At 40.5% G+C, this 26,898-nt stretch overlaps 1 protein-coding gene across 5 annotated transcripts in view; it reads right to left on the bottom strand.

The window, feature by feature from the left end:
- Nucleotides 1–9,256: 9,256 nt before the first annotated feature.
- The window catches only part of CASP8 (caspase 8), a 48,255-nt gene continuing 30,613 nt past the window's right edge, over nucleotides 9,257–26,898 (bottom strand). For all 5 annotated transcript variants that reach the window (XM_043998751.1, XM_043998748.1, XM_043998749.1 and 2 more), the window contains 7 exons: nucleotides 24,433–24,538; nucleotides 23,104–23,239; nucleotides 22,950–22,991; nucleotides 20,042–20,094; nucleotides 17,830–17,971; nucleotides 10,540–11,041; nucleotides 9,257–9,688 (listed from right to left, as the gene is read on the bottom strand). In XM_043998751.1, coding sequence (XP_043854686.1) covers nucleotides 9,553–9,688; nucleotides 10,540–11,041; nucleotides 17,830–17,971; nucleotides 20,042–20,094; nucleotides 22,950–22,991; nucleotides 23,104–23,239; nucleotides 24,433–24,538 — 1,117 coding nt within the window. In that variant the 3' untranslated portion in view covers nucleotides 9,257–9,552. The remainder of the gene's footprint in view (nucleotides 9,689–10,539; nucleotides 11,042–17,829; nucleotides 17,972–20,041; nucleotides 20,095–22,949; nucleotides 22,992–23,103; nucleotides 23,240–24,432; nucleotides 24,539–26,898) is intronic.

Raw genomic sequence — 26,898 nt, forward strand, 5'->3', positions numbered from 1 at the left:
GAAATTAAAGTTATCTATAGTCATATGAAAAAATGCTTTAAATTGCTATCGATCAGAGAAATGCAAATCAAAACAACTCTTAGGTGTCATCTCACACCTATTAGATTAGCAAATATGACAGAAAAGGAAAATGATAAATGTTAGAGAAGGCATCGGAAAATTAGAACGCTAATGCATTGTTGGTAGAGTTGTGAACTAATCCAACCATTCTGGAGAGTAATTTAGAAGTATGCCTAAAGGGCTATAAAACTGCATATCCTTTGACCCATCAATACCACTAGAAGGTCTGTATCCCAAAGAGATCAGAGAAAAGGGAAAATCACCCACATATACAAAAATATTTATAGCAACTCTTTTTGTGGTAGCAAAGAATTGAAAATTGAGGGGATGCCCATCAATTGGAAAATAGCTAACCAAATTGTAATATATGAATGTAATGGAATATTGTCATGAAATGAGAAATGATGGGCATGCAGATTTCAGAAAAACCTAAAAAGACTTACATGAATTGATGCTGAGTGAAGTGAGCAGAACCAGGAGAATATTATACACAATAATAGCAACATTATGCAATGATCAACTATAATGGACTTAGCCCCTCTCAGCAATGCAATTATCCAAGACAATTCCAAAAGATTCATGATGGAAAATGTTCGCCATATCCAGGAAAAGAACTATGGAGTCCTAATGCAGATTAAGGCATACTATTTTCACTTTTTTTGTTATTTTTTGGTTTTTCTTTCTCATGGTTTTTCCCTTTTGTTCTGATTCTTCTTTCATAATATGATTAATGTGGAAATATGTTTAATGCGGTTATAAGGTATAACCTATATCATATTGCTTTCTGTCTTAAGAAGAAAGGGGGGGCAGCTAGGTGGAGCAGTGGATAAAGTGCCAGCTCTAGATTCAGAAGGACCTGAGTTCAAATCTGGCCTCAGACACTTGACACTTACTTAGCTGTGTGACCCTGGGCAAGTCATTTAACCCTCATTGCCCTGCCCCCCGCCCAAAAAAAAGAAAAGAAAAAGAAATTTTAAAAAAGAAAAAGAAAGGAGGGAAGGAAGGGGGGAGGGAAAATTTGGAACTCAAAAATCTTATAAAAATGAATGTTGAAAACTGTATTTACATGTAATTAGGAAAAGAAATTACATACTTTAAAAAATAACTCTCATTATGAGGGCAGTTAGAAGGAGGAGACATAGACAGGAGACATAGTGTAAGTTGACTAGGATGGGATGATTTCAAAAAAATAAAATTAAGAAGTAAGAAAGAGGAATGCACTGTGAGAAGGGGGAAGGTAGAAAAAGAATGGAGGAAATTATCTCACATAAAAGAGATGTAAAAGGAAGAGCATTAACAACGGAAGGGAAAATGGGAAATGGGTGGAGGGCCATGCTTAAACCTTACTCTCATTGGAATTAGTTCAAAGAGGGAAGAATGGGTCAAAGAACAAATCATAGAAACAATAAATAATTTCAATAAAGAGAATGATAACAATGAGACAACTTACCAAAATTTATGGGATATAGCTAAAACACTACTTAGGAGAAATTTTATATCTCTAATTGCTTACATCGATAAAATAGAGAAAGAGCAGATCAGTGAACTGGCCATGCAACTAAAAGAAAAAGAATAAATTAAAAATCCCCCATTAAACACCAAAATAGAAATCCTGAAAATCAAAAGATTGTTAGAATTTAAAGTAAGAAAAACCATTAAACTAATAAATAAAGCTACAAGCTGGTTTTATGATGGAAAAAACAATAAAATAGATAAACCATTAGCTAATTTGATTTTTCTTTTAATCACAAAACACTTCATACAAATGAAGTCATCTAAACAATTGGAAAAATATCAATAGCTCATGGGTAGGCTGAGTCAATGAAATAAAATGATAATTCTACCTAAATTGATTTACTTATTCAGTGTCATACTGATGTGAGATAGAATTAGGGTGATCAGATTGATTGTAAGACATCCCAAAAGAATTTCAAGATTCAGTGACTCAGTTTCCCAAATTATATTGCAATACTTTGAGTATTGAGTGACCACAGGGAGAGCACCATGGAGGTGTCTCTCAAATAGGAAAAGAAAAGACAGTTATATTTATAGTATGGATAAATTGATTATCAGTCTCATTATAATAATCACCTTAGGGAGGTACAGGGGAGGGCCCATCTTAATTTGGAGTTCCTGGGGTCCTAGGCCAACCCCCAAGGCAAGTACCTTTTTCCGTGGAGGTGTGTTTTTGGGGTTTACATGTCATAAGGTGAATCTGGGGACAAACTTGGCTTTTTCTGCGCATGTTACCTCAACTTGCCAAGGTCAGAGTGTCCCTGTATTTTTCATTCCCAAGCCTAGTTTCTGGGTATTAACATTTATCAATTAGGATTTCTATAGCCTATCTCTATGTTTTTGTTGTAGTTAGGGTCTCTGTGACCTGCCTCTTTATGTTCTTGTTATGAGTGGTGATTAATGGGGATAATTAATAGGAGATAGATCTCCAGGTACCAATTAACAAGAACCTAGGCCCTGACTTGTATTGATGAAAGCCCAAGTCTTAAGTTATCCATTAATCCCTTTCAGAACTGGGGTCTGTAAGTTATATCCCCTCTTGGAGCTCAGATTTAAATTAGAGCTCAGTTCTTAGGTTTTTCTGTTAAGCCCTTCTTTACCTCCTATATCACTCCCCCCCTTTTCATATATGCCAGGGAAAAGGATGACAATCATTTTTTCTGTATCTGCTTCCTGCTGAGTGGGGGCGATGTAAGGACCCCTAGGGGTCTATGAGTTAAGGGAGATGTAGGAGCCAGGGTTACAAATGCAAGGACTGGGGCAGCTAGGTGGCACAGTGAATAGAGTACCAGCCCTGGAGTCAGGAGGACCTGAGTTCTGTGGTAAAAAACAGAAGTTTTAGCTGAATCATTGAGCGCATACTACTGAAGTGGTTTTTTGAAGGACCGCCTTTTTGGGGAGGAGCAGGGTGTCTGCTGCTGCCCAGAGAGCGTGGCCAAGCACGCTGTACTTCTGGGATGCCAACTCAAAACTGAGAGTGAGAACGGAAGTTGGCTCTCGGTCTTGCACACTCTGGCTTGACGGCGCATGCTTTTGGTGATTGGCTCTGGTTCTCGGCCTGGCAGGCAGTTTTGGGATTCAGTGAGTTTTATAAAAGAATATAGACTAAGTTTAGATCTAAGATTATTCATTTGTATTTCTACTTTCCTATTTCCCTAATCGGTATCACCTGTTTGTTGCCTAATTAATTCCCAAACAATAAAGGCTAATTCTTCACTGATTACAGCTCAGAGGCTTCTTTTTTTCTTTGTGGTCTGGGAGATATATAAAAGGGAAAAGTTAAAGGGGGAGTTTAATGCTTGTATATACAATTTTAAATCTCACAGTTCAAATTCTGCCTCAGACACATGACACTTACTAGCTGCGTGACTCTGGGCAAGTCACTTAACCCCAATTGCCTTACCAAAAACAAAACAAAACAAAACAAAAAACAAATATAAGGACCACAACACAAAACACAAATGATTTACTAACAGACCAATGGGCAACAGGGACCCTAATACAGAATAAATCTAAGAGTTCCATGAGAAACCAGATGAAGTAAACAGTTGTGAACAGTTTCAACCATCCAGGTAACCTCTGTACAAGGAGCTCAACCTTCAGGAGGTGTTCTGAACCATATAGATTCAGTCTCAGTCCAGAACCACATTTGCCAGAGAATTTAAAGACTCTTACAATTCTTATAAATGTAATGCAATGAAATTTGAAATTTATTCTATTGCCAAAGTTAAATTTGTAAGCATAGCTTCATGTTCAAGTTACCCAACAAAAGGAATAATGAGGGCAGCAGTTTTACAGACCCACCAAAGAAAATTATCCCAGGTTCCTCTTCTGACTCTAGTATGAGAAGAGGGGAGTAGGATTCTTATTCTGGAATCCAAATAGCCCAAGGAACATATGGGCTTAAGCAGGTGGTAGTTAACACTAAAGATTTATAATCTCCTCCTTGGTATAGGAAGGGGAGATCCATTCCCTCTTGTGGCATTGATTTGTGGCATTCTCTCTAGTGTTGGATTACTGTCTTAATGAGCCAAACAATTATAGCTGAATTCAAAACTCAAAACAATAAACAGTCCCAAAATAATTTTATCTTAAATAGCAAACCTCTACTCTCATTAAGTTACAATGAGTAAAAAGGTTTACCAGAAGACACACACACGTTGTTTGGTTTTTCTTTCCTTCTTCTCAGGTTTAAACTTTATCCTGCTGTAAAGATAAAGCATTAGAAATTACTTCTATATAATAAGCAGCCTTATACATCCTCAGTAAAACCATTCCTTGTAACAAGCTCTTTTCTGGCAAGTTTACAAGTTAAAAAAAGTCTAGAAGGTCTTTTTCTGTGTAATGATTTGCCAATTAGCTTGGAGCTGTGTGTGTGTGTGTGTGGACAGCCCTGTTTCCTGTTTCACAAGAGGTTCTGGAGAAGCCGCTGAGGTGAGGCCTTTTTGATTCCTGACTTGGGCTTGACGGCAGAGGCAGCAGGGGACAGGCAGAATAGGGATACTTTATTCAGGTGTTTCTCTTTATTAACCCCTAATATACTTTGATAAATACTTAATGCCCAAAGATTGGTGCTCTATGTTTTCTAATTTAAGGTGATCACTCATTAGATTTTAGACATCATAGCTAGAATTTTAGGCCCTTACAAAACTTAACAGTATTTTTCACAGACCTTGAAATTGCAGGTGAGCACTTAAAGGAGACAGTGCACCTTAAATACATTCCCCCTTTTTCCTCCCTCAAGATTCCAAATTCTTTGCACTGTCAGTATAAAACAGCACAGCTTTCTTTCCATTTGCTTTTGCCAATTATTTAAAATTTTCTGGATACCTTCTTAAAAGTTCTAAACATTATCACCCACCACCATTCCAGCACTGCACAGCCAGCACCTGAGAGGGAGAGAGGAAGAGAAAGAGAGCAGTGGTGCAGACACATGTCATGCTTCACTATAGTGTATTTTTCTTTGAAACCTTTACACATTACAAATAGTTTCTGATTTTTAACCATTCCACTGAAAAGTATTTCAAAGTAGCAGTATTTCTTAAACCAGCTTTTATAATGTTCATCCAAGGCTATGAATGCCTAGCAGGACAATTACATCCCAATTCCAAGTTCAAACTCTAAAGTAGATACACACCTATTAAGATATCTAGAAGTCAGACACTGCCCTTCTCCCACCTTCAGAGCCTGGCCACCACTCTGAGAGGTTACAGGGGTACAACCAAAAATTTCCCACAGATTGTACAACACAATTACAACATTTGATAGACGCATAAATACACGAGACAACCAGACTAATGGCCGTGTACAAACAAGCAAACAAACAGCCATGAAATGTTATTTCTTCCTGACCAACCCACTCAGAGATGTGGTACGGACTAATCAGGAGGTCTGTTACTTTAAATCTCCTTTCTCTTTTCCAAATTTGTTAGGATATACCCCAGGGATTGTAATGGAATTTATTAATTTGATCATCGACAATGCTAAAGTTTAGTAAAAATGCAGCAATTCAAACAGTTAAAGACGAGAATCCAGCTTTCCAGACCAGAGTCCAGAATCCAGTTTCCTCCTGATGACATCTTACCACTTCAAGAAGACAAGAGAACTCAGAGACTTTATATGAACTGTTTTGTTTTGTTAGTTTTTACTATCTCCTTTCTGTTATAATATACACTATCTGTAACATGTACTCTCTGCAGAGGCTCTCCCTTTGCAAGACCAATGTCAAAGCATCAGTTCAAGGGGCAGCTAGGTGGCGCACTGGATAGAGCACCAGCCCTGGAGTCAGGAGTACCTGAGTTCAAATCCCGCCTCAGACACTTAACACTTACTAGCTGTGTGACCCTGGGCAAGTCACTTAACCCCAATTGCCTCGCCAAAAAAAAAAAAAAAAAAGATCAAAGTGTCAGTTCATGAGGACAAAAAATCGCCCCTCTGGACAAAACTTTCCTCTCTTCCTTTTCTATATTGTTGTTCACATATTATTAGTTAGCAATAGTTATTATATTCTTTTTTTACTGTTCCATCAAGGAAACATTTTGTTTCTTGAGGAGCCAAAGGGGGGAATGTGGTAAAAGTTTTTAATAGTCGGTTAGTGAATATGGAAAGGCGCCAGTTTTTGTAGGACCACTCTTTCGGGGAGGAGACTGACGGCCGTGCATGGGCTATGCACGCCGGCCCGGCTGCTAAGCACTCCACTTCCGGGGTGCGAGCTTAAAAGGCAAGGAGAGAACGGAAGTGGGAGCTCTTTCCTGCTCTCCTGGTCCGAGGACTGGCGCGACATACAGACAGACGCTGACGTGGCCTGGCTCACTGTTAGCAGCATGTGCCTGACGCGGCTCTCCTCCCCAAAAGTGGCCTTGGGCTTTTGGTGAGTTTTATACAGAATATAGACTAAGCTTAGACTTAAGACTATTTGTTTTGTATTTCTACTTTCCTATCCCTCTAATCAATATCATCTTGTAATAATTTCTAAACAATAAAAGCTCTAACTAGAGAGAAGCTTCTTCCATTTACTAGTCTGGGATATAAATTAAGAGAAAGGTTAAAGAGGGGAGATTAATGCTCTAGTATCCAATTTTAAATCTCACAGGATCATGGAGAATGCTTTCTCTCCTTGACCCTTTAAGGTGGGTTGTGCTAAGACCAGATGAGAAAAAAAAAACGGAAATAGCCTGGCTATTCCTACCTCAGACTTTGGGGGCCCACCCAATGCGACTGAGGTTTCTGAGGCAACAGAGGAGAAAAACACAGTGCATACTCCATCCCAGGGAACCTAAAGGCCAAATGAGGGGATATAAAATGGGTAATTTTGATTACATAAAAGTAAAAGGGTATTGCCCAGGAAAAACCAATGCAGCCAAGATTAAAAGAAAATCAGGACACTAGAGGGGAATTTTTACAGCACCTATTTTCTGATGAAGGTCTCATTTCTCAAATACATAGAGAAATTAGTTAAATATATAAAAATACGAATCATTCCCTAATTTATAAATGGTCAAAGGATATGAGTAAGCAGTTTTCAGAAGAAGAAATCAAAGCTATCTACAATCATGTAAAAATGCTCTAAATCACTATTGATTAAAGAAATGCTAATTAAAACAACTCTGACGTACTACCTCACACCTATCAGATAAGCTAATATGACAGAAAAGGAAAATGACAAATGGAGGAAATGTGGAAAAATAAGGACACTAATGTACTGTTGGGTGGAGTTCTGAACTGGTTTAACCATTCTGGAGAGCAATTTGGAACTATGCCCCGAAAGTTATAAAACTATACATACCTTTTGACCCAGCAGTATCACTATTACGTCTGTGCCCCAAACTCATCAAAAGAAAAGAACCTTTATGTACAAAAATATTTATAGCAGCTTTTTGTGTTGACAAAGAAATGGAAATTGAAGGGATGCCAATCAATTGGGGAATGGCTAAATACATTGTGATATATGATTGTGATGGAATACAATTGTGCCATTAGAAATAATGAACAGGTTAGTTTCAGAAAAAACCTGGCAAGACTTACATGAACTCATGCAAAATGAAATGAGCAAAACCAGGAGAATAATGTGATGGAGGAGACTAAAAAGGGTTAACAGACAACCTAAGGTCTGAGCTCTAACTAAGACCAAAGTTCTAAAAGGGGCTAACAGATAACCCAAGAGTTGAGCTCTTATCCATAGTGGCTAAAAGGGGTTAACAGATAAACTAAGGCTTAAGTTCTTATCAACTGTTACCCAGAGATTTGAGCTTCTATCAACCAATACCATCAACAGAAGCCTAAAGAAACAGAAGCCAAAGACCCTAACTAGCCATAAATAACCAGAATGTTGAAATTGGCATTCTTAGATGGCAGGACACCTAGAAACCAGATCTTAAGTAAAGAGATATAATAAACAGAGAGACCCTCTAGCTCTGACAAGGTTAAGCATGTCTTTATGAACATGTGTAGAAAAGACCAAATGTGTCCTTAGGTTCACCTAATGATGTTTAAACCCCCAGGGAAAAAGGTACCTGCCTTGGGGATGTCTTAGGACAAGAATTCCAAATTAGGATATGAACCTCCTTAAGGAAGAGATTAAGATAATGAGGGGATAACCTACTTTTTCTCACCATAAATATAACCATTTTTCCTCTCCCTATTCAAGATATCATTCCTTTTCTCCTTTGGTATTCTCCCTGTGGCCTCACAGTATTCTAATAAAACTTAGGAGACTGAGTCACTGAGTCTTGTAATTCTTTGGGACACCTCACAATCAATTTGATCAATTAAATCCATCCCTACTTCAATTGTACATAGTAATCGCAATATTGTACAATGGTCAACTGTGAATGACTTAGCTATTTTCAGTGCTACAGTGATCCAGGACAATTCCAAAGGACTCATGATGAAAAAGGCTGTCCACCTCCAGAGAAAGAACTGGTGCAGTTTGAATGCAGATTGAAGCATACTCTTTTTACTTTCTTCATTATTATTATTACTATTATTTTGGTCTGTGTTTCCTTTTGCAACACAGCTAATATGGAAATATGTTTTGCATTCCTGCACATGTAGAATCTATATCAAATTGCTTGCCTTCTTAGAGAGGAGGGAGAGCAGAGAGGAGAGAAAAATTTAGAACTCAAATTGTTTTTTAAATGTTAAAAATTTTTGTTTATGTGTAGTTAAGAAAAATAAAATAATTAAGCATAAGGTTGTGTGTATTTAAAAATTTATGGCTTTGGAAAAACTTGTCACCTGACCCCAGGATGCAGGTTAACTTTCAACTTAATTATCAATAAGCAGCACATTACTTATGGACATACTATTCAGTTTCACTCATGTTGAATTCTACTCATGGCTGGAATAGAATATGTCTTAAACCCAGCTCCTCTGACTGTCAAATCCACTTCAACATAGTCACTCACTCCAGCACCAACTCTTTCCTTTTCCTCCAGGCCTTGTTTCACACTATTGATCACCCTCTCCTGGATATTCTCTTCTCTCTTGGTTTTAGGCTAGTGTATAGACAAGTGTCGTAATTTCTAAATCACCAATTTGGAAGGATCTGAGCACTTAGCAGGGTAGGAAAAGTTGTAGAGAAATGGTGGCAGGAACCCTAATGGGGATTGCAAGGGGGGAATTATTTTCCAGAAATTATAATGTGTACAAGAAATTATTGTTGAGCCTTAGTCTTTTCCCAAATGTCTTTTATTTGATGAATACATAATTAAAATTATGTTTCTTTTAAAACTTAATAAAAGTGCATTAAAAAAACTTTAAATCGGGGCAGCTAGGTGGTGCAGTGGTTAGAGCACCGGCCCTGGAGTCAGGAGTACCTGAGTTCAAATCTGGCCTCAGACACTTGACACTTACTAGCTGTGTGACCCTGGGCAAGTCACTTAACCCCCATTGCCAAAAAAAAACAAAACAAAACAAAAAAAACTTTAAATCAAATAAATAGATTCTACTAGTGTTAACAATGTAGTGCTAGCAATTTTACTTAATGGGAAAGAAAAGTTTTTTCCTGAGGGTATATTTAGGTTGGGGCATTTGTGTCCCTTTGTTCTTCCAGTCAATGTTTTTGCTTACTTCATAGTTCACTTCTGTCAGGATGTCGAGAATATCCTCTCCTCTGAAAAATAGAGAGTATCACAAAGGATTAACCAAGGGGTGAATACATACTGTGTTAAACTGGGGAAGGATTCCTAGTCATAACCCCATGATTCCAACATGGTGGGTTCACATACTATTTCTATTGTTTTTGTTGTTGTTGTTGTTTTTCTTTTTTGAGGTTTTTCCTTTTTGCTCTGATTCTTCTCTCATAACATGACTAATGCAGAAATAGGTTTAATGTGATTGTACATATATAACCTACATCAGATTACTTGCTGTCTTGGGGAGGGAGGGAGAAAAATTTGAAACTAGAAATCTTATAAAAACAAATGTTGAAAACTATTTCTAAATGTAACTGGAAAATAATAAAATATTTATATGGGAAAAAAAGGGGGAAAAAAGATAGTGGGTTCACATAATCATGTGAGCTAGTGGTCAAACTACTTTCCTCTCCCCCAGTGAAGGTAACTTGGGGAAGAGTGGGTTGGAATTTCATACATTAGAATGTTTTTTCTTGTACAATACTCCACAATACTCTGATCATTCACAAAGTCTGGGAGTGACCCCCAACCTCGATTTATCTATCTATATGATAAGGAAAACAATACTTGATATCATAGAGTTGCCTGAAAGAACTGCCTACAAAGTACTCTCAATTCTTCAAAAGAAAGCACATGGATAGTGTGGCATACTCAGGGAGGAAAGGAAATCGCTATACTATATTAGCATTCTCCACCATGAACATGAAGCATTTTCTCAACGCCTGAGTGAATATTAAGATCTCAAGGTTGGGTGGGCAAGTATTTAGAGGTGAGTGCTATGGGCAGGCCAAGAAGAGAAGGAAGAAGGGTTTGAGAAGGTCATAATTACCGAGGACATCTTTCCTTCAGATTCCTGCAAAGTGACTGTATGTACCACGTTCCCTGTATTGGGTGTCGGTACGAGATGTGATTCTCCACAGTTGCCATCCCAAGCAAAAAGTCGGCCTCATCTGGAATGACTTCACTCTGAAGCAATGTATCTGTTTCCAGAGATTCCCTTTGCTGCTCAGAATCTGTATCGAGGGTAATCCCACTCTGGATGGCCTTGCCTTGGCAAGCTTGAATAAAAAATACTTTGGGTTTACCAGCAAGGGATGGGCACTTAGAACTAGAGAAATATGATGTTAGATCCTTAATGGCCACCTCCTGCCCATCGATGCCATAGATGGTGCCTCTATCACCATGGGACAGGAGGCAGCAAACAAAGCAATCTTTGTCTTCGTGGTTCTTTTCCTGAAAGTTCTGTAGGTCCTGGTGGATTTGCTCCGCTGTTCGATCTTGCAAAATCACAATTTCAAAATGAAGCTCCTTAAATGTACTTTGCAGAACAGCTAAGAAGGGAAACAGAAGAAAACACCTCAATGAAATAAGAATGGAGGCAAATAAGAATTTGAAAACAGAAGCTACAAGTCACCTCCCACTAAATGACTGCCCTCAGGCCGCTGGTATTTGGGTTTAGTAGATGCATAATTGTCCCCCGACCTAAATGGATAAGAGGGAGGGTGAAGATCATTTTGACAAATTGATTTATCAGAACAGTCTGCAAGTTCTGTTGTTTAGTAGTTTCAGTCATGTCTGACTCTCTGTGACCCCCTTTTTTTTGGGGGGGGAGGGGTTTCTTGGCAGAGATACTAAAGTAGTTTGCCATTTCCTTTTCCAGCTCATTTATAGATGAAGAAACTGAGGCAAAAGGGGTAAATGGAATTCCCCAGGGTCAAACAGCTGGTAAATGTCTGAGGCCAGATTTGAACTCAGGAAGATGAGTCTTCCTGACTCCAAGTCCAGCACCCAATCCACTGGGCCACTTAGCTGCCCCAAGTCTGCAATATTATGTGATAAACTATTAATTAGAGTTATCCCATAAAGAACTATTGGGGGAGGCAGTTGGGTGGCACAGTGGATAAAGCACTGGCCCTGGATTCAGGAGGACCTGAGTTCAAATCCAACCTCAGACACTTAACACTAACAGTGTGACCCTGGGCAAGTCACTTAACCCTCATTGCCCCCCTTCCCCCACCAAAACAACAACAACAACAACAACAAAACACCCCAACTGTTGGGATCATACTTCATTTATCCTTAAAACTTACCTTTCATAGTTGCCCAGAGGGATTTTTTGGTAAAATCAGTCAACAAGCATTTAAGAGCTTACTATGGGGGGCAGCTAGATAGCACAGTGGATAAAGCACAGGCCCTGGATTCAGGAGTACCTGAGTTCAAATCCGGCCTCGGACACTTGACACTTACTAGCTGTGTGACCCTGGGCAAGTCGTTTAACCCCCATTGCCCCACAAAAGAAAAAAAAAGAAAAAAAAAAGAGCTTACTATGTCAGAGGGTAAGTGACTTGACCAAGGTCACATGGCTACTAAGTGACAGAGCTGGAACTTAAAAACTCAGATCCTCTGACTCTCAAACCCACTCTACCACAGGTGCTCACCCCAACACCAACCCTTTCCCCATCCTCCAGTCCCCATTTGACACTGTTGATCACCCTCTTCTCTCTTGGTTTTCAGGACACACGACTCTCTCCTGGTGCTTCTCCTACCTCTTTGACCACTGATTCTCAGTCTCTGCTAGATGCTCCTCCGGATCACACTCTCTAAGCACAGATGTCCCCCAGGGTTCTGTCCTGGGTCCTCTGCTCTTCTCCCCTTTTACTACTTGGTGAGCTCATCAGCTCCTATGGATTTAATTCCCAGCTTTCCGCAGATGATTCTCATATCTATTTAGGCTGCCCCAACCTCTATGCTGACCCCAAGCCTTGCCTCTCCAGATGCCTTTCAAAAACCTCAAATGTCTGATGTACATATTAAACTTAACATGTCCAAAACTGAACTCATCTTTCCCCCTAAATTCCCACCCCTCCCCGCTTTCATATGGTTATTAAAGACACCAGCATTCTCCCAGTCCCCCAGGCTCTCAATCTTAGTGTCACCCTGGATCCCTCACTATCTCTCATACCCCCCATATTCAATCTGTTGCGAAGGTCTGTCGATTTCACCCTTGAAACATCTCTCCCTCTCATCTAATACTGCTTCTACCCAGGGTGTGAGCACTCATCTCCTTACACCTGGAAGTCACTGGAATAGCCGGCTGGCGGGTCAGCCGGCCTCAAGTCTCTCCCTGCTGCAATCCATCCTCCATTCAGTTACTAAAGTGATTTTCCCAAAGTGCAGATCTTACTGTTTCACCTCTACCCAATAAACTCCAGAGGCTTCCTATCATCTTCAGTGTCATGGGGTGCAGAGCACCCCAGAAGTTCTCTGGGGCACACCAAGGAATCTTCTCCTTGAGAAACTAAACCAGAGGACAGATAACGCCTAGAGAGATAAGCTGAACCAAACCGGACTGAGCTAGCTTCCGACTCCTACCCTTCATTTTGGTCTCCCTTACCCTGGGGAGATAAGTTTGGGTGTGGCTTCGGCCTTTGTGTTCTGAAGAGGGATCCGTAGCCACCCCTCACCCAATTCCCCCAGCTACCACCAGTGGGGGATGGTCCTCTCTCACTAAAGGAACTTTTCACGGGCAGATGATCCACCCCCATCAGTCCTCTATAAAAGTACCTTCCAGTCTCCTGTTTGAGATTTGGTACCTCTGAGCCATGTGCTTTATGCCAAATCTCCCCATGAAAAGTCTAAGGATTTCTTTCATGGTTTCCCTCCCCCCACCCTTACCTTCCCTTGCTCCTAAATAAACTATCACCTTATTCTAACTACGTTTTGTGTGCAAGAGGGTGTAATTCTTTAAAGAGGAATTCCCAAGAACCCCAACCCCAACCTGTACCCCATTTTCCCACCATATTATTCAGGATCAAAACCAAAATCCTCTGGTTGGTGTTCAAAGCCCTTCATAATCGAGGCCCTGCACTACCCCCACCCTCACCTTTCTAGTCTTCTTACACCTTATTCCCTGCAATGTTCCATCCAGTGACACAGCCGTCTCACTATTCCCTGAACGAGATACTCATGTCTCAGTTCTGAGCATTTTCTCTGGCTGTCCCTCATGCCTGGAATTATCTCCCTCTTTATCTTTGACTGCTGGCTTCCTTCAAGTCCCATCTAAAAGCCCATATTCCACAGAAAACCTTTCCTAAATTCTTTTCATTCTGATGCCTTCTCTCTGTTAATTATTTCCTATTTCTCCTGCATGTATCTCATTTGTCCATTTTTGTTTGCTTACTATCTCCCCCATGAGACTGTGAGCTCCAGCGCAGGGACTGCTTTTTGCCTTTTTTGTACCCTCTATGCTTAGCACAGTAGCTAGCTCTTGATAAAGGCTTATTGACTATGTTAGGTCTTATGCTAAGTGCTAGGGACACACAAAAGAAGAAAACAAACAAACAAAAAAGAACCCCTGACCAGTATATTCTATAGAATGTACAGCATAAAAGGCTAATTTGGTAACGTTTTACATAACTGCACATGTATAACCTGTATCTGATTGCTTACTGCCTCAGGGATCGGGAGGAAAAAAAGGGAGGGGAAGATAAAATTTGGAATTCAAAACTTTAAATAAAAATGTTTATTTATCCCTAAAAATGTTCTGTATACACTGTACAGAAAGACTATATATATATATCCTTTTTTTTTTTTGCAGGGAAATGAGGGTTAAGTGACTTGCCCAGGGTCACACAGCTAGTAAGTGTCAAGTGTCTGAGACCAGATTTGGACTCAGGTTCTCCTGAATCCAGGGCCGGTGCTCTATCCACTGTGCCACCTCACTGCCCTTATTTATCCTAATGGGAGAGACAGCATACAAATGCTATGGACATATCAGACATAGAAGAGATGGAAGGTAATGTCAGAAGGGAGGATACTCTTAGCTAGGGAAGGGGAAAGGGCTCCTGTAAAAGGAAGGATTTTGCTATTTGATTTGGCTATGTGGGGTGAAAGGGACTGAGATGTTGAGGTTGACACCAAAGTTGTAAGCCTAGGTGATTGAGAGGATGGAGGTAGGGTCAAAGTTCAATTTCAGAAGGGGAAAGGGTTTGAGAGGGGATGATAACCACGAGTTTTGTTTTAGATATGTTACTTGAGATATCCATGGGGCATCAAGCGCCAGGCATCCCAAAGGCAGCTGATAGAGCTCTAGAGTTCAGGAGATAAATGAGAAATAGCTGTCTAAATCTAGAAATGAACCCATTGGAGCTGATAAGATCACCAAGTGAGAAATTATAGAGTGAAAAAGAAGAGGACCCAGGACCTTGGATCAGGGACACCTGGGGTTAGTGAGCATGGCATAGAAGAAGAACCAAGAGCCTGAAGAGTAGTCAATTAATTTGGAATAGGGGATGGGTTGAGGAGCAGGTTATGGTAGTGCAAAGGGCAACTGTCTGGGAATGGGGGGGGGGGGGAGAACAGTTCAACTGTCCAGGGAAGTGACCTATACTCCAGAGAATGTATCCTGTGGAGAGGAACTGAGGTGGAGGGCAGGGAGAGAAGGCCAATGGTGGGGCCCAAGATAGGTTCCAACAGAAGGGCACCCAGAGAAGACTGACCTGTGGACAGTGTTGCCAGGACTTACAGTTACAGCAAGGGGATTGATGTTGCTTCATGATGGAGAATGGGAGAAATGATTATTTCTCTCATATTAATAACCAATTATTAATTGAGATTAAGGTTTTTTCTTTCTACTTTCTCATTCAGAAATAATACCTTGTAGGTTAATATAGCCAATCCTTTTTTTTTTTTTTGGTGAGGCAATTGGGGTTAAGTGACTTGCCCAGGGTCACACAGCTAGTAAGTGTCAAGGGTCTGAGGTTGGATTTGAACTCAGGTCCTCCTGAATCCAGGGCCAGTGCTCTATCCACTGAGCCACCTAGCTGCCCCATACATCCAATCTTTAAAGGACATTACTGACCTTGCCAAAAAATTTACCCCACCTAGGCTGTCTTATCTAGTTGGAATTATTACCCCATCCCAACTAGAAAAACCTTACAAAGAGAATCTCATCTAGGTGAATTCCAGCTCACAGTATTCCACTCAGGTTGGGATAGGGGTTAGATCCTTTGTCTAGATTGTCCCAAGGCTGGGGGTGATTGGCATAATCAAAGTCACATCCCCTAGCCCCCCATTAAAATAGGTCCACCTCTCATTATAATATTCATTTTCTCAATAATTGTTAATCAATTGATTGTTATCTGTTGGGAACATCCACTCTTCCAAGGGTATATAAACATCAAGAGGCCTCCAGGAGAGGTTTTTGGTTTATGAAAAAAGGCCAAATGATCATCCTTTTATTAATGATCCACTTAATAAAATGATTCACTCCCCATAAATTATGTCTCAAACTTTTTTTTTTTTAGTGAGGCAATTGGGGTTAAGTGACTTGCCCAGGGTCACACAGCTAGTAAGTGTTAAGTGTCTGAGGCTGGATCTGAACTCAGGTACTCCTGACTCCAGGGCCGGTGCTCTATCCACTGTGCCATCTAGCTGCCCCTGTCTCAAACTTTTTATACATCACAGATATGAAGCGCATTCTCCCCTTCACTCTCCCCAATTATTGGTGCTCAAAAATTAAGCCCCACTGTCCCCACATTATTTCCATCTCTGGATAGAAGTGATAGGAGTGGGGACAGAGGTGTGAGAGTAGAAGAAACAGTACATCTGTCACACTGGAAAGTCTGAGTCTGTTACAGAAAACCCAATAAGGTTTATGTATGACCTGAGCCATAACTGATTGATATGTCAGAACTTTTCAGGATAAATGGCTATGGCAGGAGAATATGTAACAAACTGAAAGGCTTTCCCGATTCATTTCTGGTTTTGTTTGTTTGTTTGTTTGTTTTAGTGAGGCAACTGGGGTAAAATGACTTGCCCAGGGTCACACAGCTAGTAAGTATTAAGTGTCTGAGGCCAGATTTGAACTCAGGTACTCCTGATTCCAGGGCCAGTGCTCTATCCACTGCGCCACCTAGCTGCCCCCCTGATTCATTTCTATTGGACACATTGAAGTTTAGGAAAAGATACCTATTACTTGGGTTTGTGGGGTGGGGTTTGGGGGGTTTTGTTTTTGTTTTTTGTTTTTAGTGAGGCAATAGGGGTTAAGTGAATTGCCCAGGGTCACACAGCTAGTAAGTGTTAAGTGTCTGAGGGCGGATTTGAACTCAGGTACTCCTGACTCCAAGGCTGGTGCTCTATCCACTGTACCACCTAGCTGCCCCTCCCCCATTACTTGTTTTTAAAATTGGAACTCATTACTCCTAGTCTCTGAGTTGAAGACTTACCTATGAAAAATCATACACAGGACTTAGGAACTGTCCCTAACCAGCGCTTAGTCAGCCTACACCATGGTGACGCTGGTGTAGGAGGCAAAAAAAAAGGATTAACAGACCAACTTAAGACCCAGGCTCTGATTTAGATCTGAGCTCCAAGAGGGATTCAGACCCCAGCTCCAAAAGGGATTAATGGAAAACTTACAAGTCAGGGCCTAGGTTCTTGTTGCCCACCCACATTAATCACTACTCATAATAAGAACATAAAGAGGCAGGTCATAGAGACATTAACTATAACAAAGACATAGAGACAGGCTATAGAAATCCTAACTGATAAATGTTAATATCCAGTAACTAGGCATGGGAATGAACCTTCTGACTTTGGCAAGTTGAGGTAACATGAACAGAAAAGGCCAAGTTTGTCCCTAGATTCACCTTATGATGTGTAAACCCCAAAAGCACGCCTCCCCGGGAAAAGGTACCTGCCTCGGGGGTTGGCTTAGGACCCCAGGAACTCCAAGTAGGATAAGACCACCCCTGTACCTCCCCAAGGTGGAGATTATTATGAGACTGATAATCAATTTATCCATATTATAAATATAACTGTCTTTTCTTTCCCTATTCGAGAGACACCTCCATGATGCTCTCCCTGTGGTCACTCACAGTATTGCAATAAAACTTGGGAAACTGAGTCATCGAGTCTTATAATTCTTTTGGGACGCCTCACCATCAATCTGATCAATTAATGCCATCCCACATCAACTCCCTTGCCTAGGGAAGATGGAGGCTGGAGTTTGCTTCCATGAGAAAGCATATTCAGAGTTGGAATTTAGCTTAGAGGTCGTAACTGCTCAAAGTTTCCCAGCAGAGCTTCCTGCCTTTAGGTGCCTCTGATTCGGTTTTACCTTCATCTACATCAGTCCCTTTCCTGTCCTTTAGGTTCTGATTCTCAAGCCTTCCCATCCGGGCTCTTTGGAAGTCAAAGTTGCTGATGATCAAACAGTATCCCCGAGGCTTGCTGCTCATTTTGTAGGCTTTATCCTGGATCTGTAAAATGAAGACACAAAGCAAAGCTCTCATTCTATAAGCCCCAGACCAAGTGGTTCCTAAAGAGCTTCATTTGTCAAACAAAAAGGTTGAACTAGATGATCTCCAAAAGTCCTTTCTCCCTCCACGATGCCTTTTCTTTTTTTCTCACCCACACCAATACACACATCCCATGCTCCTCCCCAAAACATGCACACTGCTCCAAAGCTGCCTAGTGCCAGTTCCCTGGGGCTGCTTTTCTGTTTTCTATTTTTTCTCCATCATTGCTATCTTGGTGCATCTAACAGTAATCCTTTACATGCACTGAGCACTGAACAGATTACAGAACACCTTCTGCTATGCATTAAATGTAAATATTACATATATATATGTATATATATGTATATATGTGTGTATGTATGTACACAAGTATGCAGGTGGGTTTTGGGGGTAGGGAGGTTGGTCCAGACCTACAATTTTATCATTGTGGGGATACTTCCTTCACTGAATAAGATCAGTAATTGATCTATAAGCTATAATCCTAGACAGAGACAAGACTTGAAGTGAAATTTTTCCTAATTCCAGCTCTCTATACACCACGCTACACTGCTTTCTCATACATGATATCAGTATGAAAAAACAATCACTTGGAGGTGGGTAGAAAAGCTTTTTTTTTTATTCAGATGAGAACTGAGACCGATGATCTCTGTCTGTAATATACTTGCATGCCAAAAAGTCTTACATAGTAAGAACCGACCTCCTTTGACTCCAAGTCAATAGCTACTAACATTGTGTTCTCCTCAAGGGTGTGATGGAGCCAAACTGAAACAATCATTCAACTTTCAATGTGAGCCTTTACACCTCAGAAATTGGCAAATGTTACAAATCAGGGCTTGATTTCCTGTTTTATTGATTGTCTAGACTTTAAAAAGCAATGGACAAGGGGCAGCTAGGTGGCACAGTGGATAGAGCACCGGCCCTGGATTCAGGAGGACCTGAGTTCAAATCTGGCCTCAGACACTTAACACTTACTAGCTGTGTGACCCTGGGCAAGTCACTTAACCCCCATTGCCTCACTTAAAAAAAAAAAAAGCAATGGACAAAGTGAATAATTTGGATTAAACTTTAAAAGTGTGTGAAGTGAACTTTTTTTTCCCCTCCAGAGACCTGGGTGTCAAACATTTACCAGCACACCCCTGCCTACAATACTGGGAATTTTCCAGAGATAATGCTTTCAGGGACATGTTGGCCAAGGAGATATTCTCGGGCAGGATAGCCCTGTGGCACAGAGCTCAGATCCTCTTATGTCAAATGCTAGAGCTGTGGGAGGGGGCCCTATTGGTCCTACTTACCTGCTCAAGATGGTGTCTTGCACACTGGGTTCAGGACTCTGACTAGAAGCCCAAAAGGGACATTTGGGATTTAATTTGTGAAGGAAAATGATTGCTGCCTGCTTATTAAGAGGATGGAGGGACTAGTTGGCTAATCAAGAATTCTGGGTACTTCCACACCATGCAACAGTAGCAGATTTTTGAGCCCTCGAGGGATCTGAAGAACTGAATAACTTTAAGACATCTAGGCACCATGGGGAGAGGTGGGAAGCTTTGCTTTAGGACCCTGCCACTAATCCCTGATAGAGGCAACTAGGTGGTACAGTAGATAGAGCAATGGACTCAGGAAAACCTGAATTCAAATGTGACTTCATACACTTTCTAGCTGTGTGACCTTGGGCACTTCACTCTGTTTACCTCAGTGTTCTCATCTGTAAAATGAGCTGGAGAAAGAAGTGCAAACCACTCCAGTATCTTTGTCAAGAAAACCACAAATGGGATCCTGAAGAGTCGGACACAACTGAAACGACTGAACAACATCCTATCCCTGATAACTCAATTTAGACACTTCCCCAGTACGGGTAGGAAGAGGAGAAAGTCTGGAGTGCTTCCTCTATCTATCCAACATTTCACTATACAGAAGACCTTTTTATGATTCTGTCTCTCAACTCATCTAACAACTACAAAAATGTAAAACAATGACTACAATATGGAGGAGAATGGGGAAGGAAGAGACAGGAAGTTGGGCATGTAAATATACCTTTTCTCCTGGAGAATCTTTAGATGTTGCCTGAAGATCGCTCATTTCTTCAACTAAAAGCAAGCAAGATACGACTAGGATGAGAAAGACTTAAGAGGGAGCAAAGAAAAATGCAGTATTCTAGATACATCTAAGATGCTTTTCAAACTGACAATTCAGTTTACAAAAGGGATTCCTTAAATTAGATTTATCTTCGGTCAATGACTCACTTTTGGGATCTGCAGGCCCATATTGACCCTAGAAAACTATCCATGTTTCAGGGTTTATACTTGAATAATAATTTTTTGAAAAATATATATCGTGGAGGGCTTTTTCAGTCATGTTACTAAAGGAAATTCAGTCTCATTTGTGAGAAGGGTTTTACTAACTCCTCCAAGGAGTGCTAAATCAATCTGGTTGTTGGTTTAAAAACAAACAAACAACCAAGCCAAAAAAACCAACCAAACAAACAAACAAAAACAAAACAAAAACCCCAAACCCTCACTTTCAAACTCTCTGTAATAAAACCAGCATTTCTTCTCTAGAATAGACCCTGTCTTGGATGGGGGGCGGGGGAGGGGACAGATATGAACACTTAAAGATTTAGTCAAAAGATTTAACCTGAGCTTAGGTCTCAGAGAAAAGTGACTTAGCAAAGAACTCTCTAAAAATGACATTGAGCAAAATTTTTTGTGAGTAAAATGAGATTTTATTCTTCTCTGTGTACCCTGCAGTGTCTCAAACATAATAGCAGCTCAATAAATGCCTGTTGAGTTTAACTGAATTGTATTAGGTTAAAATACAAAAATCTGGACTGACAAAACGTCCACTCAAATCAAACAGAAACTCTCTGTTCAGCATTTAAATCACTTAAAAATGTGGCTCCGATCTATCTTTTTGGTCTTACATTCACACGCTCTTTGCTCCAGCAAAAGTGGCCTTGTTCTTTTCTTCACACACAACACAGGACTTCCCACCTCATTTCCCTCATTCCTAGGATGCTCTTTCCCTTCCCATCTCTGACTTTTAGAATCCCTTGTTTCCTTCAAAACTCAGCTCCAGCACCAGCTTCTAACTGATGCCTTTCCTGATTCTCCAACCTAATCTGCTTTCGCCTTCCCAAATTTCTTTGTATTTATTCTGCATATATTTTGTATATATTTACTTATGCATATGTTGTTCTCCCCTCTTCTCCCAATAGAATAGAACCTCCTTGAAGACAAAGGCTGTTTCATTTTTTTGCCTTTGCATCCCCAGTTCCTAGCACACGTGTACCCTGCCCATATTAGGCACTTAACGAACACTTGTTGTTGATTTATGAAGGGCATGATGATCTACCGCCCTGGGATTCTTTGCTTGGAAGCTTTAGGCTGCCTAGGTTGGAAGCTCCCCGTATCGACCAACGCTCCCTCCTCCCTTCTGTCCACCTATATCAGCCTTATCACTTCAGTAACGTTCCTAGTCTACTCTACCCTACTCATCTGTGGTGACCTCAGAACTTTGTTCAATTATTTTTTTTTCCATAAAAGTATTTTATTATTTTCTAGTTACATGTAGAGATAGTTTGCAACATTTGTTTTTATGAGATTTCTAGTTTCAATTTTTTCGCCCTCCCCCCTCCCCAAGACAGAAAGCAATCTGATATAGGTTATATATGTACAATCACATTAAACATATTTCTGCATTAGTCATGCTGTGCAAGAAGAATCAGAACAAAAAAGGAAAAACCTCAAAAAACAAAAACAAAATAGAGATAGTATGGTTCAATCTGCATCTAGATTCCATAGTTTTTTTTTTTTTTTCCTGGATTTGGAGAGCATTTTCCATCATGGGTCCTTTGGAACTATCTTGGACCATTGTATTGCTGAGAAGAGTTAAGTCTATCACAGTTGATCAACACACAATATTGTTGATACTGTATACAATGTTCTCCTGGTTCTGTTCATCTCACTCAGCATCAGTTCATGCAAGTCCTTCCAGGTTTCTCCGAAATCTGCCTGCTCATCGTTTCTTACAGCACAATAGAATTCCATTACATTCATATACCACAACTTGTTCAGCCATTCCCCAATGGATGGGCAACCCCTCAATTTCCAATACCTTGCCACCACAAAAAGAGCAGCTTTAAATATTTTTGTACATGTGGGTCCTTTCCCCTTTTTTATGATCTCTTTGGGAAAAAGACCTAATAGTGATATTGCTGGGTCAAAGGGTATGCACAGCTTTATAGCCCTTTGGGCATAGTTCCAAATTGCTCTCCAGAATGATTGGATCAGTTCCCAGCTCCACCAACAATGCATTAGTGTTCCAATTTTTCCACAGCTTCTCCAACATTTATTATTTTCCTTTTTTTGTCATATTAGCCAATCTGATAGGTGCCAGGTGGTACCTCAGAGTACTTTGTTCAATTATTAACAAGTTGCCCTCATATTAAACCTATTGATCAGTTGTTGCTATTTTGGTCCTCTTTGAGAACAAAGGAAGGGGTGGCAGTATGTCCTTCATTCTCGAAGAGGACCAAAATGGCATCACTATGGTAGAGTCAAGTTACAATGTGTGGGACTGTGGCTGATCAGACCAATACGAGCTCAGAAGGCTCTACCTGAGGCTGGACACAAATGGTCCAAGTGAACATTTGGGGTGAAATTACATCTGTCCCCTCCCATCAGAAATCACTTTGCATATATGTTGTATTTGTACATGTTGTTTCTTTACAATAGACTGCAAGCTACTAGAGGGCAGGGACTGTTTTTTTGTTTTTGTTTTTGGTTTTTTTGGTTTTGTTTTTGATCATTGTATTCCCAGTACTTAAGAGAATGGTTGGCATAAAAATGCTGGTTGTCATGAATTGAACAGTGGGGAGCAGGAGGGAGAATAGCTAAAAATAAGTAAAATACACTTATCCCCCAAACTTATCTTTATGTATTACCATCCTGGATCTCCACTGGAACTCTTTCTGTGCTTCTTTGCACTAGATTTAAAAAAACAAAAACCCAACATCAACATTTGGTTAGAGGCCCTTGTGATGATGATGATGTCAATTCATGAGCAAATTTTAACAAATAAGAAACAAGTTTTTTCACCTCTGCTGGATTCGAAGTCTTTGATTTTCTTCAATAGATTCTTATCAATGACATCACAAACTGCCTTCAGGTCATCCAGGTTTTCTTCTCCTAGAAGTCCCCGTTTCTCCATCTCAATGAAAATATCAATCAAGGTCTGGTGGGGAGGACAAGAGGACAAGCAGGGAAACAGCAATTGAAAAGACTGGACTGTGAGCTACATTGTTCTTTAGGTATTAGCATTTTTCTTCCTTCTACATTCTCAGAATCTCAAGGACACTTTTTAAAAAAACAATCGGGGCAGCTAGATGGTGGGGGCTGCTAGATGGTGCGGGGCTGCTAGATGGTGCGGGCAGCTAGATGGTGCAGTGGATAGAGCACCGGCCCTGGAGTCAAGAGTACCTGAGTTCAAATCCGGCCTCAGACACTTAATACTTACTAGCTGTGTGACCCTAGGCAAGTCACTTAACCCCAATTGCCTCACCAAAAAAAACAAAAACAAAACAATCGTACACACCCCTTGTTTGGATTGGCCAAAGATCCTTTGTCATAAAAGGCTTTTTAAGAGTCTTTAGACAACCTGTCCCATATTTTCTGGGCATGTTCTAGCCTGTAAAGATAGTGGCAGATGGAGAGGGTTCATCTCAGACTCCATAGAGTCCTTAGCATTTCTACCATGAATCAACTCAGAGATTTCAGTTCTATAGGATAAGTAAAGTTCAGGGTTGAGACTGTGATTCTGAATATGGCATTGGACCCTCAAGCCCACTGCCAAGTCTCCAAACCTATGGCTCATGTCAGTCTCTGGTTAAGCTGGAGGCCAGAAGAAAGGCAATGTAGCATGGATACGGTATTGGATACATAGCCAGGAAAACATAGGTTCAAGTAACCCCATCTGACACCAGTTGTGTAACCATGGATCAGCCATTTCCTGAATTGTAAAATGTGTATGTTGGACTAGCTAAACTAAGCTAAATTAAAGCTATACTAGGAAGTTGGTCTTTTATGGCACTTCTGGCTCTAAATCTATGCGCTTATAACCACAGAGAACTGAGAAATAAATACCCAAGGCAGATCAATTGTTCCAGCCTTTTTTGTGTCAATCTCCAAATATGGAGCCCATTTTTTGCTGGAGATAACTTTTTCATACTCCTGACCACTGCCAAGACCTTACTGTACTCTAAAGGTCCCAATACCACTAATCTCAGCTAAGTCTGCCCAAGAATTAGATGGTGGCTGGCTGTTACTTATACCTGAAAAGTCTTCTCTCCCATCTCATCAATCCCCTCCCCCCAGACGCATTCTCAGAAAGAACTCTGGTTTACAAAGCACAGCAATGCCAGCTCTTACCATATCATCTTCTAGTTTGCATTTGGGAATCTTGTAGCTCAAAATAAATTTGATATTTTTCAATTCAAATTTTGCCACATCTTCTGAAAGATTAAAAAGCAGCACCCTAGGGTGGAAAATTAAGAAACTTTTAAAAAAGGTTTCCTTGGGTATTTTATAAGTTCCTGCTCATTTCTTCTTTCTTTATTTTTTCTCTGAATTTAATGAAACTAAATAAAATGGGCCTTTTCATATACATAGTAGAACAGAAAAAAAGGACTGGACACAATATTGTGGCTCTCTTTTACAAACAGCTCGCTATCATTTTAAGAATCTAATAAGTTCAACCCGTAGTATCAACATTGTCCTGTTTGTGCTTCTTTCTAACCTTTTGTTTTCTTTTGTTCATTAAAAAAAAAGATTCAATTACTCTTTTTTCTCCCCCTCTGCCCTCCCTTTTTTTTGCTACTCTATCCCTAACCACCCCTCCCTCTCCCACCATCTGTGCCATTGGAGAAGAAAAATAAGGAAAAGGAAAAAAAATTCCTCATAACAAATATGCAAAGTCAAGCAAAAGAAATCCCCACAATATTTGTGTCTTGAAAATGTTTTATTGGGGCAGCTAGGTGGCGCAGTGGATAGAGCACCGGCTCTGGATTCAGAAGGACCTGAGTTCAAATCCGACCTCAGACACTTAACACTTACTAGCTGTGTGACTCTGGGCAAGTCACTTAACCCCAACTGCCTCACCAAAAAAAGAAAGAAAGAAAGGAAGGAAGAAAGAAAGAAAGTGTTTTATCATAGAGTGCCTACAGATGTTTCATACAACTATACACTTAGACCAACAGGCAGCATGACTTAATGGAAAGAGCAGGTTGAGAGACCTGAGTTTAAATCCCAGCTCTCCTACTTACTCTCTATGTAAGTTTATATAGACTTTTAAGCTTTCTGGGACTCAGTTTCCTCATCTGTCAAATTAGGAGGTCTCCTCCAGTTCCAATCCTATGATTCACAGAATCTGTGACTGTCTGGGCAACACTTTAACACGAAATTGGGAGATTCATTCATTCATTCATTCACTATTTATTTACTCATCCATCCATCCATTCATTCATTTCAAATGTGACTAAACTGTAGGCACCTGTGGAATCCTGGAGGATGCTTCTGCTTCATATACCCTGATTATGCACTTTTTATTAGTCAACAAAGAGAGCATAGCTCTCAATTTTAACGGTATTTCCTGATTCCTACAGAAGTAGTGTGGGGTAATGAGTTGAGTGTTGAACATGAAGGTGAAAGCTTAGGTTCAAATCCCACCACTGATACTCACTGTGTGACCATGTGTAAGTCATTTTACTTGATGTTACCTGGCAGGCTTACTGTGAGGCTGGATTGTAAGCTCTTTGAGGGCAAGGACTGTCTTTTGCCTCTTTTTGTAACCCCACCTTAACACAGTGTCTGGCACATAGTAAGTGTTTAATCAGTTCTTATTGACTGACTGGATAAAATGTTTTAGAAATGTTCAAGCATTACATGATCTAGAATGTGAGCTCCCTGAAGGCAGGAATGTCATGTTTTTGCCTTTTTTTGTATCCCCAGTGGTTAGCATAGGGCCTAGCACATGGTATGTGCTTGTTGAATTACCAAAAAAAACCCCAAAAGCTCAATGAGTTTGATAGTGTAAGACCCTTGCCCCGTGAAATGCATGAAATTTCCCCAAAGCCCCCTACAGATATGAATGTGACCATGGGACTTTTTTAAAGGTTTGCATCCTATTTTATTTTACTTTTTTCTCAATTAACAAACATTCTTCTCCTCCCACTTATCATCGTAAAAAAGAAAGAAAATAGAAAAACAAAACCCCTAGAACAAATCTGCATTGTCAAGCAAAACAATTCATAGTTCCCATATTGGTCATACCCTGACCTTGCCGCGTTAAAGGTTATGAAAAGCTCTGACAAGGCCCTACAAAGCTGGAAAAGTTTCATGGATTGTCATTTGAGGACCAGCCCAGCCAAGTTTTAGGAGACTCAGTGCCTCAGGCACTAAGAAAACCCTCTCCCCGAAGTTGTATCTGGGGCTGCTATTTTCATTAAAAGTAAAAGAAAGCAGGGGCAGCTAGGTGGCACAGTAGATAGAGCACCGGCCCTGGAGTCAGGAGGACCCGAGTTCAAATGCGGCCTCAGACACTTAACACTTACTAGCTGTAAGACCCTAGGCAAGTCACTTAACCCCTCACCAAAAAAAAAAAAAAAAAAAAAGTAAAAGTAAAAGGAAGGGGCAGCTAGGTGGTGCGGTGGATAGAGCACCGGCCCTGGATTCAGGAGGACCTGATTTCAAATCCAGCCTCAGACCCTTGATACTTACTAGCTGTGTGACCCTGGGCAAGTCACTTAACCCCAATTGTCTCACCCCCCCAAAAAAAAATTCTTAAAAGTGAAAGGAGTAGGGGCAGCTAGGTGGTGCTAGGAGTACCCATAAAGATAA

The sequence above is a fragment of the Dromiciops gliroides genome, chromosome 3 (assembly GCF_019393635.1).
Source record: "Dromiciops gliroides isolate mDroGli1 chromosome 3, mDroGli1.pri, whole genome shotgun sequence".
NCBI lineage: Eukaryota > Metazoa > Chordata > Mammalia > Microbiotheria > Microbiotheriidae > Dromiciops > Dromiciops gliroides.